Below are 12,217 nucleotides of genomic sequence, written 5' to 3' on the forward strand. Positions count from 1 at the left end.
GGGATCCTCCCGGACCGGGGCACAAACCCGTGTCCCCTGCATTGGCAGGCAGACTCTCAACCACTGCACCACCAGGGAAGCCCCAAAGTCATAATTTAAGAGGGACTTAGGATCGCTCTTTACTCTCATAGACCCAGGGACAGGTTTTGGAATGGTCTTCATTCAGCTTGTTAACCCTTACCAGAACAATCCTGTGGTATCAGACATGTGAATGTGGGGCGTGTGGCTCTGGGTTTCTTTCATCTTTCCTTTATTTTCTGCCAGGAGATTATAACAGCAAGTGGGTGAAGCACTGGGTAAAAGGTGGCTATTATTATTACCACAATCTGAAGACGCTGGCAGGAGGATGGGATGAACCCCCAGACTTTGTGCAGAATTCTATGCAGCTTTCTCGGGAGGAGATCCAGGTAGGTCTCATTTCTTCACAAAAGAAGAAGCTGAGGGAAAGTACCTGTATTTTAGAGGTAATATTACTTAGGAGGAACAGGGCATGTGGTCAGAAGCCCTAGACTAAAATTAAGGCTACATAACAAACTACTTTGGAGTAATTTTTCCAGTGGGAGTGCTTAAGGCCTAAATTAGTAAAACATCTGGATTATAGACTTAAGTCAGATGAATTGTGTGCTTTTTAAAGAAAACTGGATGATCCAGCAAAGAACAAAAAAAGTTGCTCTGACTTCTCATTAAATGCAACTACTCTTACTCTTTCCCAGTGTACATTTTTAATCTCTTTTCTGACTATTCCACAGATTCCAACTGTACTATGTTAGAATATAACCTGCACTTTCACATAAAGTTAGCATTTTTTCTTATAGCAGCTTTTAAAGTGCTTCTTTCTCATCCCGTGTCTTTGCTTATGCTGTTCACTCTTACTAGAATTTCCTCATTCAGCAGTTCCTGAATACCTCCTATATGTACCAGACCCTCTTCTAAACACTGGAGATATAGTCATAAACGAAACAAAGTTCCTGCTGTCGTGAGATGTCCCTCCCCTGCCATCTACATCTGTCAAAATTTTATCCTTCCAGGCACACCCATCTCAAAGTGTCACCTCCTCTACAACGCTTACTAAAATTCCTTTTCCTTCCCCACTCCATCTTCATTTCAAGCCCCCCGCCCATAGTCTTTGTATTCATTTAGAATTTAACCAACTTGGATTTGTTTCAGTCGTGTGTGTACTTACCTTATGCCCACTGTTAGTTTTTAAGGTGAGGTACTAAGTTTGCAGTCCTTGTACGTAATGGCCACTTACTTTGACCTTGACGGGCTGTTGAGCACTTCCAACATTACCTGGTGCTAAGCTCGTGGTTATCAATCTGGAGTTGTCTAATGTACATGAAAGGAGAGGGAAATATATTGAGGGAAGTTGTTCAGTAGGCTCCTGTGGGTCATGATTAGACACATGGTTAATACACACAAAGATTCCTAGAGAGAAGGGACAGTAAAGGACTTTTAAAAAGGTTATCTACTTCCATTGGGCTGTTATTCCCAAATCCTGTATAGAAAAAAATGGATGTTCACATATGTAAAAACTGAAATAGTCCCTTTCTTCAGAACTCACCTATCAGAGGAATGAGTTTCTATCTTGTGTTTATTAAAGTTCTCCTGTGAGGGAAATTATAGTCTCGTACCTTCCCAGTGTTTCATCTTCACTGCTAATGGTTTCACAGGTGATTAAATTTAACTAAGCTCATTGAACTCTCTCTCTGTTGGGCGTTGAGGGGCTATAAAGATGTATCAGAGTCTCTACTTTCCAGTTATTAACAATATTGTGGTAAAAATAGCAGGCACAGAACTGCGTACTGCAATGTAAGACAGAGAGAAATAGATGCTCTAATAACAGTACAATAGAGGAAATATTAAGGAAGCAGTTAATTCTATCCTGGAGAAAGACAGCGTAGATAACATTTTAGCAGATGAGAAACAGAGGGAAGTCTATTCTGGACAGAAAGGACAGTGTGGGGAAGGACATCGAGGACTGGAGGAACATGGGCCATTTCAGGGAGGACGAGTGGTCCTTTGACTGGCATGCGAAGTGGAGGAGGCAGAGAAGAGAGGCAAGGACCTGACTGGCCACTTAAAGGAAGCCAGGGTGATCTTCCAGCAGAGTGATTTTTAACTCTTTTTGGGTCGTGTACACCTTTGAGAATCTAACTAACCTCCACAGAGACACTCCTACTTGGTGTTTTGTGTATGGACCTAAGATTTTTTTTTTAAATAAATTTATTTTATTTATTTATTTTTGGCTGCATTGGGTCCTCATTGCTGTGCGCAGGCTTTTTCTAGTTGCAGTGAGCGGGGGCTACTCTTCGTTGCAGTGCGGTGGCTTCTCTTATGGAGCATGGGCTCTAGGCACGTGGGCTCAGTAGTTGTGGCTCACAGGCTCTAGAGCACAGGCTCAGTAGTTGTGACGCACAGGCTTAGTTGCTCCAACAGCATGTGGGATCTTCCCGGACTAGGGCTCAAACCCGTGTCCCCTGCATTGGCAGGCGGATTCTTAACCACTGCCTGCGCCACCAGGGAAGCCCTGGATCTAAGAATTTTTTTTTTTTTTTTTACATCTTTATTGGAGTATAATTGCTTTACAATGGTGTGTTAGTTTCTGCTTTATAACAAAGTGAATCAGTTATACATATGTTCCCATATCTCTTCCCTCTTGCGTCTCCCTCCCTCCCACCCTCCCTATCCCACCCCTCTAGGTGGTCACAAACCACCTAGCTGATCTCCCTGTGCTATGCGGCTACTTCCCACTAGCTATCTATTTTACGTTTGGTAGGGTATATATGTCCATGCCACTCTCTCACTTTGTCACAGCTTACCCTTCCCCCTCCCCATATCCTCAAGTCCATTCTCTAGTAAGTCTGTGTCTTTATTCCCGTCTTACCCCTAGGTTCTTCATGATCTTTTTTTTTTTTGTCTTAGATTCCATATATATGTGTTAGTATATGGTATTTGTTTTTCTCTTTTTGACTTACTTCACTCTGTATGACAGACTCTAGGTCCATCCACCTCACTACAAATAACTCAATTTCGTTTCTTTTTATGGCTGAGTAATATTCCATTGTATATATGTGCCACATCTTTTTTTTTTTTTTTGCGATACACGGGCCTGTCACTGTTGTGGCCTCTCCCATTGCAGAGCACAGGCTCCAGACGTGCAGGCTCAGCAGCCATGGCTCACGGGCCCAGCCGCTCCATGGCATGTGGGATCTTCCCAGACCAGGGCACGAACCCGTGTCCCCTGCATTGGCAGGCGGACTCTCAACCACTGCGCCACCAGGGAAGCCTGTGCCACATCTTTATCCATCCATCTGTTGATGGACACTTAGGTTGCTTCCATGTCCTGGCCATTGTAAATAGAGCTGCAGTGAACATTTTGGTACATGACTCTTTTTGAATTATGGTTTTCTCAGGGTATATGCCCAGTAGTGGGATTGCTGGGTCGTATGGTAGTTCTATTTTTAGTTTTTTAAGGAACCTCCTGGTGGCTTTATCAATTTACATTCCCAACAACAGTGCAAGAGTGTTCCCTTTTCTCCACACTCTCTCCAGCATTTATTGTTTCTAGATTTTTTGATGATGACCATTCTGACTGGTGTGAGATGATATCTCATTGTAGTTTTGATTTGCATTTCTCTAATGATGTTGAACATTCTTTCATATGTTTGTTGGCAATCTGTATATCTTCTTTGGAGAAATGTCTGTTTAGGTCTTCTACCCATTTTTGGATTGGATTGTTTGTTTTTCTGTTATTGAGCTGCATGAGCTGCTTGTAAATTTTGGAGATTAATCCTTTGTCAGTTGCTTCATTTGCAAATATTTTCTCCCATTCTGAGGGTTTTCTTTTGGTCTTGTTTATGGTTTTCTTTGCTGTGCAAAAGCTTTTAAGTTTCATTAGGTCCCATTTGTTTATTTTTGTTTTTATTTCCATTTCTCTAGGAGGTGGGTCAAAAAGGATCTTGCTGTGATTTATGTCATATAGTGTCCTGCCTATGTTTTCCTCTAAGAGTTTGATAGTGTCTGGCCTTACATTTAGGTCTTTAATCCATTTTGAGTTTATTTTTGTGTATTGGTGTTAGGGAGTGTTCTAATCTCATACTTTTACATGTAGCTTTCCAGTTTTCCCAGCACCACTTATTGAAGAGGCTGTCTTTTCTCTACTGTATATTCTTGCCTCCTTTATCAAAGATAAGGTGACCATAGGTGTGTGGGTGTATCTCTGGGCTTTCTATCCTCTTCCACTGATCTATATTTCTGTTTTTGTGCCAGTACCATACTGTGTTGATTACTGTAGCTTTGTAGTATAGTCTGGAGTCAGGCTCCTGGACCTAAGAATTTTAAACAGAGGAGTGATGTTACCTCACTTCAGCACGTTACCTAACCTCCTACCTCCCTGAAAACAAAACAAAACAAAAAACAGTGACCATCAAATTGGTTCTCCCACTCTCCACTTTCCTCCCTTTCAGTGAATCTGGATTTTCACTGAATCCTTCATCATTTTCTTTTCCCAAACTTATCATTTATCTTGTCTCTTGATTTTATTCTCTCCCAGTTCCTTGCAGACCGTGTACTCCACCTCCTCTCATTTTTTGGATTATTCTAATATGTAACCTAGATCAGTGCTTTCCAGAATTTAGTGCAGTCTTTAACTGCACACGTTGTTGCCCAGGGAAAAAAAAAATCAAGGCTCTGATACCAAGGACGGGGGGATACATGGTATATCCATATACCATGGAGAGTAGGTGGGTAACCAGGTGTTCTCACTAACCATTCTCACCACTCCTGCCCTCATTCAAGCCAGGTCCTCTCCCACTTGGATTATACGATAACAGCATCCTAATTCATCCACTCAGGCTAATCTGTCAGCTACTCCGCTAACAGTGCTGCTTTTCTAAAAATAAATCTGATGGCTTTATTCCTGTTTGAAAGTTTTCTGGTTCTCCAGTGCTTGTAGTAACAGTTCAAATACTCTAGGCTACTTCTCAAGACGATTTGTAGTCTGTCCACTCCCTTGCAGGGCCCTCCTCTGTGTCATTCCAGGGGATCTGGGCCTTGGTGTTGTCACCTGTTACTCTGTCTTCTTGTCAGCAATGACCCCAGATCAGCAAGCACACTTCCTGGCACAGCCAGTGTTAGGTAGGTGAGTAAAGGAAATAACATATGAGGTAAAAGAAGGTGAAGTTTTTGTTTATGACTTTTTGGGGGAATGTGAGGGCAACTTGGCCTTGAAAAATAGATCTGAAGTCTGCATTCCCATTTCTTGGCTAAAGATCTAGTATAGCCTTGGAAAGCCTTAAGCATTAGTTTGTGTGATACTGTGTAAAAATTTGTGTCCATTCTCACCTGTGTTTGTCTTCTCATGTGACCATTGCTTTTTCAGAGTTCCATCTCTGGGGTGACTGCTGCGTATAACCGAGAACAGCTTTGGCTGGCCAACGAAGGCTTGATCACCAAGCTGCAGGCTTGCTTCAGGGGATACTTAGTTCGGCAGGAATTCCGATCCAGGATAAATTTCCTAAAGAAACAAATCCCTGCCATCACCTGCATTCAGGTATTTCAGAGCCTATTATGCAGACAGCAAGTGGGCTTCTAGAGCAGGGGTAATAAAAAGTCAGCTCCTACGATCGAATGTCTGAGTATGTCCTCTGTCTTCTGACCTCTTAGTCTTGTCCTTCTTCTGACAAGCACTTCCTCTCCTACCATTGGAATCAATGTGTGCTCATTGCTGTTTAGTGTGGTGAGTTGTCCAGCTCAGTGGCAGTTCTTCTTGGGCACCTCATTGTCTTCTAAGACTGTTCCTTTGTGTCAGATTTGAATATTGAGAGAAGCAACTGCGATTTTGCTTCAATGACAGGGAAGCACAATGTCACAGAAACAATTCTGGGTTAGGAATTATGGCTCCAGCACTGCCAGGTAGTGGTAAACCTCTTCTCTGAGTTTGTGTCCTCATCTATAAATGGGGATACTAATATTTATCTTACCTTCCTCACCTGATTCGTTGTAAGGAGCCTATGAGAGCATCTGTGCAGATGCACTTTAAGGTGTGAAGTGCTGTGCTCACATCAGGGAGGTGGAAGTTAGCCAGTGTGCTCTCCTGGTAGAGGTACAGCCCAGGCCCCTCTTCCCCTGTCACTGGTGGACGTGATCCTTTTTAAAGCTGCATCATGAATTGCACTTGGATGGTATCTCAAGACAGAATCTTTTAACTTCCTCTGACCCTTGGGAAATAATGTGTCGCATGTAATGTTTGATGGTTTCAGTCGCAGTGGCGAGGATACAAGCAGAAGAAGGCGTATCAGGACCGCTTAGCTTACCTGCGCTCCCATAAAGATGAAGTTATAAAGGTGTGTAGCCCAGGCAGGGTTTCTCAGCGTGGGGCGTGAGCATGATATGTGTGGAGATGAAGGGCTCTTCTAATTTCCAGGACCGCCTTTTCCTTTTCCACAGATTCAGTCCTTGGCAAGGATGCATCAAGCTAGAAAGCGCTACAGAGATCGCCTACAGTATTTCCGAGACCATGTGAGTACCCTTGGGTAACAAGGACCAGTAGAGTTAGTTTTGCTGTGTTTGTGGTGGACAGAAGAACAAAGGAATTTCTTTTTTTTGTTCCTTAGATGAACGACATTATCAAAATCCAGGCTTTTATTCGGGCAAACAAAGCTCGTGATGACTACAAGACTCTCAGTGAGTAACTGTGGCTCAGCAGAGGACAGTTGAGGCAGTGGTTGAGAGCCGTCAGGTTCTGAGTATTCTCCACGGATCTCTTTTCTTGTCCTGCAGGCAAGGCTTGCAGGGTAGGGTGCTGTTTGTGACTTAAGCCCCATTGCTCACCTGTGACTTGATGTCTTGTTGCTTGCTGTATTCGCCTTCCACATAACAACATAGCAATAGCATGACTGGGAAGACTGCACTTGGTGGTTGTCTTTGCACATCTCAAAAATAAACAAATATCTTACGTGTGAATAGAGCTTTTTTTTTTTAAGACAGTGCTGATGTTTTCCATTTTATTGACGCTTCCATTCCTCGTCTGACACATGCTTTCTTTCTGTCAGTCAATGCTGAGGATCCCCCTATGGTTGTGGTCCGAAAATTTGTCCACCTGCTCGACCAAAGTGACCAGGATTTTCAGGAGGAGCTTGATCTTATGAAGATGAGGGAAGAGGTCATTACCCTCATCCGTTCTAACCAGCAGCTGGAGAATGACCTCAATCTCATGGATATCAAAATTGGACTGCTAGTGAAAAATAAAATTACACTACAGGTATGGTCCAGTGCCAGTAAGGGCCTTGGGGTACATTGTCCTGCTTGGTACCCCTGTCTCTCCCTAGGTGACTTGCAGGGAGGGGGTAGGAGGCTGGCTTTCTTCTCAGCGAACGCCATACATTGTTTTTTTTTAAGTTAAATAAGAAATCAAGTGATTTAATCACAAAATTTTAAATAGAGAAAAGTAGATAAAAACCATCCCATAACTCCACCACCCTAACAATCATTTTATATCCTACATTTTTATTTAATATAGAGGATAAGACACTTTCCATATGTTAAATCATCATAAATATTATTTTTAGTGGCAGTGTAATAATTTATCAGGAAATAATCTGAGTTACCTCTTTTTTTCTAGACTATTTGACATTTTCAACTTTTATTATTACGGAATAACACTGCAGTTAATGTTTCAATGTATATGTAGCTTTTATTGTGTTTAAGACTTTGTAAGATAGATTCCTAGAAGTTGGTTTCCTGAATCAATGGACATTTTTATAGATGAGGTTCTTTATAGGAAGATGGAAGTAGGAATGGATTTGATTGATGTACTGAAAATAAGGTACAGTGTAGTGATTCTAAAATATTTAGGGGATCTGCCAGTGCAGTAGACCTTCATGAAAGTTTTTAGGTGCTAAAAGACCTTTCCATAATGCCCAGAGTTTCATCTTTGAAAGCTTTTTGATTTATGTATATGTGTTTGTTTATAGGACGTGGTTTCCCACAGTAAAAAACTTACCAAAAAAAATAAGGAACAGTTGTCTGATATGATGATGTTAAATAAACAGAAGGGAGGTCTCAAGGCTTTGAGCAAGGAGAAGAGAGAGAAGTTGGAAGCATATCAACACCTGTTTTATTTACTGCAGGTGAGTGGCTCCTGGAATTAGTATTGTAAAATTTAGTTAATTTACTTTTCTCAAGAAAACCTTATGCATAGATCTCTGTGAAAGTCCTTCTGATTTCCACTGAGAGATGAGTAAAGGGCTATCTTATTTTTCTTTATTACTCAGGTACTTTCTAATCCTTCAAGATGAAAAATCTTGAATATTTGTGCCAGCCTTCATGTCATCTAGAAATTACTTATCCCTTGCTTTCGTTTCAGACCAACCCCACCTATCTGGCGAAGCTGATTTTTCAGATGCCCCAGAACAAGTCCACCAAGTTCATGGACTCTGTAATCTTCACACTCTACAACTATGCATCCAACCAGCGAGAGGAGTACCTGCTCCTGCGGCTGTTTAAGACAGCACTGCAGGAGGAAATCAAGTACGGACAGATTTCTGCAGGGCATACATGGGACCCCTCCCCACCGTCATAGGTGCTCATAGTTTGAGATTCAGGCCTGCCTGTGCCTTTTCTCAATACTGTGACATGTGTGAGATACTTACTCTAAAGAAGCATTTACCTTTTATAATGTAATAATATAGATTATGCACTCACACAAACTAATTATACTGAAAATACAAAGTAATTATATGTTAATTATATATATACTGTATACCAATATGAACTAATAATATATACACAATATAAACTAATATGCTAATTATAAGCTAATATAATAAACACTAATATAAAGTGTCACTGTTTCTGGGGAGGTGATAGAGATTCGCTAAATTAGTTTTAGGAATATTCTGTATTAAGATAGAATTTTTTAAAAGCTGGTCCAAACATGAAGATTTCACATCTTTAGCTAATGAAGGACCTGATCATGTTCCTATGATTGAGTCTGCAACAACAGCAGGAAGGTGCGGTATTCAGATGAGTGTTGGGGAGTGTTTCTAGAGAAAGAGCTTGTAACCCTTTCCTTCCAACTATCATATTTCTGTTTTTAGGAGATGAGATCTTTAAGTAGGAAGGATCTTTAGGTTGGCAGATTTGTGATTAGTTTGAATTGAATTTGTATTTATGTTTTATAGGTCAAAAGTAGATCAGATTCAAGAAATCGTGACAGGAAATCCTACAGTTATTAAGATGGTTGTAAGTTTCAACCGTGGGGCCAGGGGCCAGAATGCGCTGAGACAGATCTTGGCCCCGGTGGTTAAGGAGATTATGGATGACAAATCTCTCAATATCAAAACTGACCCTGTGGATATTTACAAATCTTGGGTCAATCAGATGGAGTCTCAGACAGGAGAGGCAAGGTATGGTAACCACAACACCTTTTCTTCCATGTTTTTATTATTTTCTCTCTCTCTTTTTTAAACAGTGAACATTTCTTTGATTTATAAATTAGTAATTGCTTAAATAGGTTTTCCTTAGAAACCCCTTCTTTAAGTAGTTGACTTGGTAATTTATTCACTTATTTAGCAAATATTTATTGAGTACATACTAAGTGCCAGACACTGTGTTAGATACACCTACAATAATGCGATAATGAATGAGACATACAATAATGAATGAAGAAGACATGCTCCCTGCCCTCTGTTCATAGTTTATTGCGTGGGAGAGATGACACACAGGTACATAGAAATAAAGTTGCAAACTGAGGGGAGTTTCGTGATGTTTTGTAGGGAACTGTAATGGAGAATTCAAGAGGGAGCTAACTTAGAGGGGTTAGGGAGAGCCTCCCTGAGAAGGTGAACCATCACATGGTGGAGGCCTGAAGGGTACAGTGGGGCCAGCCTTGCTAAGAGCTAGGTGCAGAGTCTTCATGTCTGGATGCTGTCAGGTGGAAGGAGCTTGGGAGAGTCTAGGACCTGGAAGGACACTGGGCATCAGCAGAGATGCAGTTGGATGGGAAGACTCGCACAGATCTGAGTGAGATCCCTGTGTTTCATTAAAGGGAAGAGGAGCTGGTGTGGGCGAATGATGAGCTGCCCTGGAATACTGAGAGTTGGACTAACTAAATTAACATAATCCAGGAGAGTTCTGTGCCAGGGCGGTAGTTTTCACCACCAGCGTTAACACATCCAAAGGAAAAATGTGTCAGTAGAATATGGGAAATGCTGGGAAAATACAGTTCAGAGGGCCAAAATGTTTAAAATATTTTTATCCAGCTTGGGTGAGGACAGGGGAGGAGTAGCTCTCCATATGATTGCTACTCAGAGTTTGATCTGTGGGCCAGTAACTGTAGATCATCAGTGTCGCTAAACACACTGTTTAGTTCAGCTGACATTTTTTTCCATAGCAAGACTTTCTCAATGAAGGAAGTATCCATTCTGAAGTTGATTACATTCTGGCTCAAGCTCCTTATCCTGTCTTGGACTGATTGGTGGAATGGTCTACATGTTGAATAATGCTGCTTTCCACGTACCTGGACACCAGGCAAAGGGGGAGGTTACCCTGGATAGAGAACAGAAAATTCTGCTCACTCCTACAAAGGGCTTATCCCCTATTGGGAATCGTGTGGGAACCAACCCTGATTTGGTTCTCTGCTTTGTGTCAGCCTGTCACCCAAGAGTCAGATCGTTGCTGGGTGTGATGGAAAATCCATTTTTGTTTTGACCTGCACCAGGCCCAAATCCTGGAATATGGTCAGCCAACTGCAGTAGTTGACTGGGAAGGTTTGACTGAAGCTCAGGGCATCCCTAAATGGGAGCCCCACGGACACAGGCTCAAGGGTACTAAGATACTTCCTCTGCCGGTCCATGAGTTGGTCATTTTTAGATCAAAATTCCAGTAGGTATTTCAAGATTTTTTTCTTGTAGGTGCCTATCAGAAACGTGTCTTATTTTGCTTTTCATAAAATGGAAATTGATTTTAACACATTTTTTTTAATGTGGATAACTGGGAGGTGTAGTGGTATGTGGTGGGAGCCCATGCAGCATGTAAGCATCACGGATCCTTGAGCTTCAGCCACGAAACTCATAGCAAACTGGGACGTTGTCCCTCTTGGCAGTGTTCACCTCTAAAATCTTTGAAATTTAATATTCTGTTCTCTGACTACACCCATTTAGTTTAACACTTTCATTCTCTTTGTTCATTGCTACCTTTTTTAAAATGTCATATACGTATACAGTTATATTTTACTGATATAAAAGATGTAAAGTACATAACTTACAAAATATAAATGCCCTTATAAATTCAATACAGCCAATTGTTTGAGACAGAATGCTTTTGTTAATTTTTGCTGAATCTTTGTGTTCATAGTCTACCAGTGTTTGTAATTCAGCCACCATATGACGAATGGAGTTGTGTCCTTATTTGCTGGTATTAGTTTCCTATTGCTCCTGGGATGAATTACCACAAACTTGATGGCTTAAAACAACAGAAATTTATTTTCTCACAGTTTTGGAGGCCAGAAATCCGAAATTGGTATTAAAGGGGTGAAATCAGGGTGTCAGCAGGGCTGTGTTCCCTCCAGAGGCTCTAGTGGAAAATCCATTCCCTGCCTCTTCAGCTTCTGGTGGCTGTTGGCATTCCTGGCCTTGTGGCTGTGTCACTCCAGTCTCTGCCTGCCCTCCCCCATCGCCACATTGCCTCCTCTTCTGTGTGCACCAAATCTCCCTCCGCCTCTCTCTTATTAGGATGCTTGTGATTGGATTTAGGCCACCAAGATAATCATTACTGCTTTTTGACCTCATTGAAAGTACCACACTGGGACCCCTGCAATTCATTTTTGTCTTTCAGCTCCCTCCTGTCCTTGTTTCCTTCCTAATTAAGCCTAGGCCCAGTGTTCTAGCACATCTACTATTCTCTTGTCAGTTCCTTCTGACTCAGGGCCTTCTCCTGAATGATCTCGTCAGCTCCTCTGTCTTCAGTTCCTATATGTAACTGTCAGCTCCCTCACCAGTACCTAAAGGGTCACCATGTCCCATTGATTGTGTCTCCTTAATATCTCTCAGATCTGTCTCCTTGGTCCCCACTGCTTGCATCCTTGTTCATGCCCTCATCATATTTTTTTTGGTGGGGGGCCATGCCACGTGGCATGCAAGATCCTAGTTCCCCAACCAGGGATCGAACCCACGCCCCCTGCAGTGTAAGCACAGAGTCCTGACCACCTGACCACCAG

General features: G+C 41.9%; 1 protein-coding gene across 1 annotated transcript in view; it reads left to right on the plus strand.

Annotated features, from left to right (window-relative positions):
• Nucleotides 1-12,217, plus strand: part of IQGAP1 (IQ motif containing GTPase activating protein 1) — a 102,454-nt gene that overhangs the window by 70,034 nt on the left and 20,203 nt on the right. Inside the window, exons 18-26 of the mRNA XM_079913249.1 lie at nt 265-407; nt 5,381-5,551; nt 6,261-6,344; nt 6,448-6,519; nt 6,615-6,684; nt 7,053-7,261; nt 7,974-8,129; nt 8,366-8,529; nt 9,183-9,407. Coding sequence (XP_079769375.1) covers nt 265-407; nt 5,381-5,551; nt 6,261-6,344; nt 6,448-6,519; nt 6,615-6,684; nt 7,053-7,261; nt 7,974-8,129; nt 8,366-8,529; nt 9,183-9,407 — 1,294 coding nt within the window. The remainder of the gene's footprint in view (nt 1-264; nt 408-5,380; nt 5,552-6,260; nt 6,345-6,447; nt 6,520-6,614; nt 6,685-7,052; nt 7,262-7,973; nt 8,130-8,365; nt 8,530-9,182; nt 9,408-12,217) is intronic.

This window comes from Stenella coeruleoalba (assembly GCF_951394435.1).
Source record: "Stenella coeruleoalba genome assembly, chromosome: 2".
NCBI lineage: Eukaryota > Metazoa > Chordata > Mammalia > Artiodactyla > Delphinidae > Stenella > Stenella coeruleoalba.